The sequence below is a fragment of the Priapulus caudatus genome, unplaced genomic scaffold, assembly GCF_000485595.1.
Source record: "Priapulus caudatus unplaced genomic scaffold, Priapulus_caudatus-5.0.1 Scaffold13371, whole genome shotgun sequence".
Lineage (NCBI taxonomy): Eukaryota > Metazoa > Priapulida > Priapulimorpha > Priapulimorphida > Priapulidae > Priapulus > Priapulus caudatus.
Window position 1 is genome coordinate 1 of NW_014590432.1, and position 1,135 is coordinate 1,135.

Here is a 1,135-nt window from a genome sequence, read left to right on the forward strand (position 1 = left end):
CTTCTTTACGTGCTTTAAGTTCGAGCACTTCTGAGACGAGTAAGATTGACTCAAGTAAGTCATCAATACCTTCGCCTGTTTTAGCGGATATATTGACAAATACATCTTCCCCCCCCCAGTCTTCCGAGATAACCTCATAGTTTGCTAAGTCACTTTTAACACGCTCTGGGTCGGCTTGTTCTTTATCGATTTTGTTAATGGCGATAATTAATGGAACGCCAGAAGCACGGGTATGCTTAATGGCTTCTTCCGTTTGCGGCATAACACCATCATCAGCGGCCACTACAAGAATAACTACATCGGTTGCTTTTGCTCCACGAGCGCGCATTTGCGAGAATGCAGCATGACCCTGGGGTATCAAGAAAAGAAATAATGCCACTTTCTGTTTCAACATGATAAGCGCCAATATGTTGTGTAATACCACCGGCTTCTCCTGAAGCGACGCGAGACTTACGGATATGATCCAGAAGTGATGTTTTACCATGATCAACGTGCCCCATAATAGTAACGACAGGAGGACGAGGTGATAAGTCGTAACCGCTAACGTCTTCAATGAGGTCTAAAATTGAGATTTCATCATCAAGCGCTTGCATTGGAGTGGCCTTATGACCCATTTCTTCCACAATAAGAATGGCAGTATCTTGATCAACCACTTGATTAATGGTTGCCATGACGCCCATGCCCATCAAGGTACGGATAACATCTGCGCCCTTAACGGATAATTTCTGCGCAAGTTCTGATACCACAATGGTATCTGGAATTTCGATATTATGGACGATGGGAGCCGTTGGCATTTCAAAAGCATGCTCTGTTGACTGCTCAACGACTTGACCTCTATTATTTCTGCCTTTTTTCTTCTGGCGTCGCCCACCTTTAATGTGCAGCTGACTACCAGGAGCACCTTGTGTGCGTCCTTGAAATTGCTGTTTCTTCTTTTTCTCTACAGGTTTAGCCGGTGTCGCAGTAGTTTTCGTAGCTGCTTTTTTTGCCGCAACGGTCGCTGGAGAAGGCGTAGGTGCAGTGATAACAGGTCTTGGTGGCGGCTTACGCGAAGGACGACGTTTGAGTGAGGTAGCGGCTTCTTCCTTTGACCTTTTTGCGATAATTTCGCGCATTTCTTTCGGACTAAGCGGTG

General features: G+C 45.7%; 1 protein-coding gene across 1 annotated transcript; it reads right to left on the bottom strand.

The window, feature by feature from the left end:
• Positions 1-9: 9 nt before the first annotated feature.
• Positions 10-794, bottom strand: LOC106820443 (translation initiation factor IF-2-like; the record flags this gene model as incomplete). The annotated part of the gene is given in 2 exon segments (XM_014824958.1): positions 10-349; positions 351-794. Coding segments are annotated over 2 exon segments (784 nt in total), but the record flags the coding sequence as incomplete, so codon positions are not given.
• Between the last annotated feature and the right edge of the window lie 341 nt (positions 795-1,135).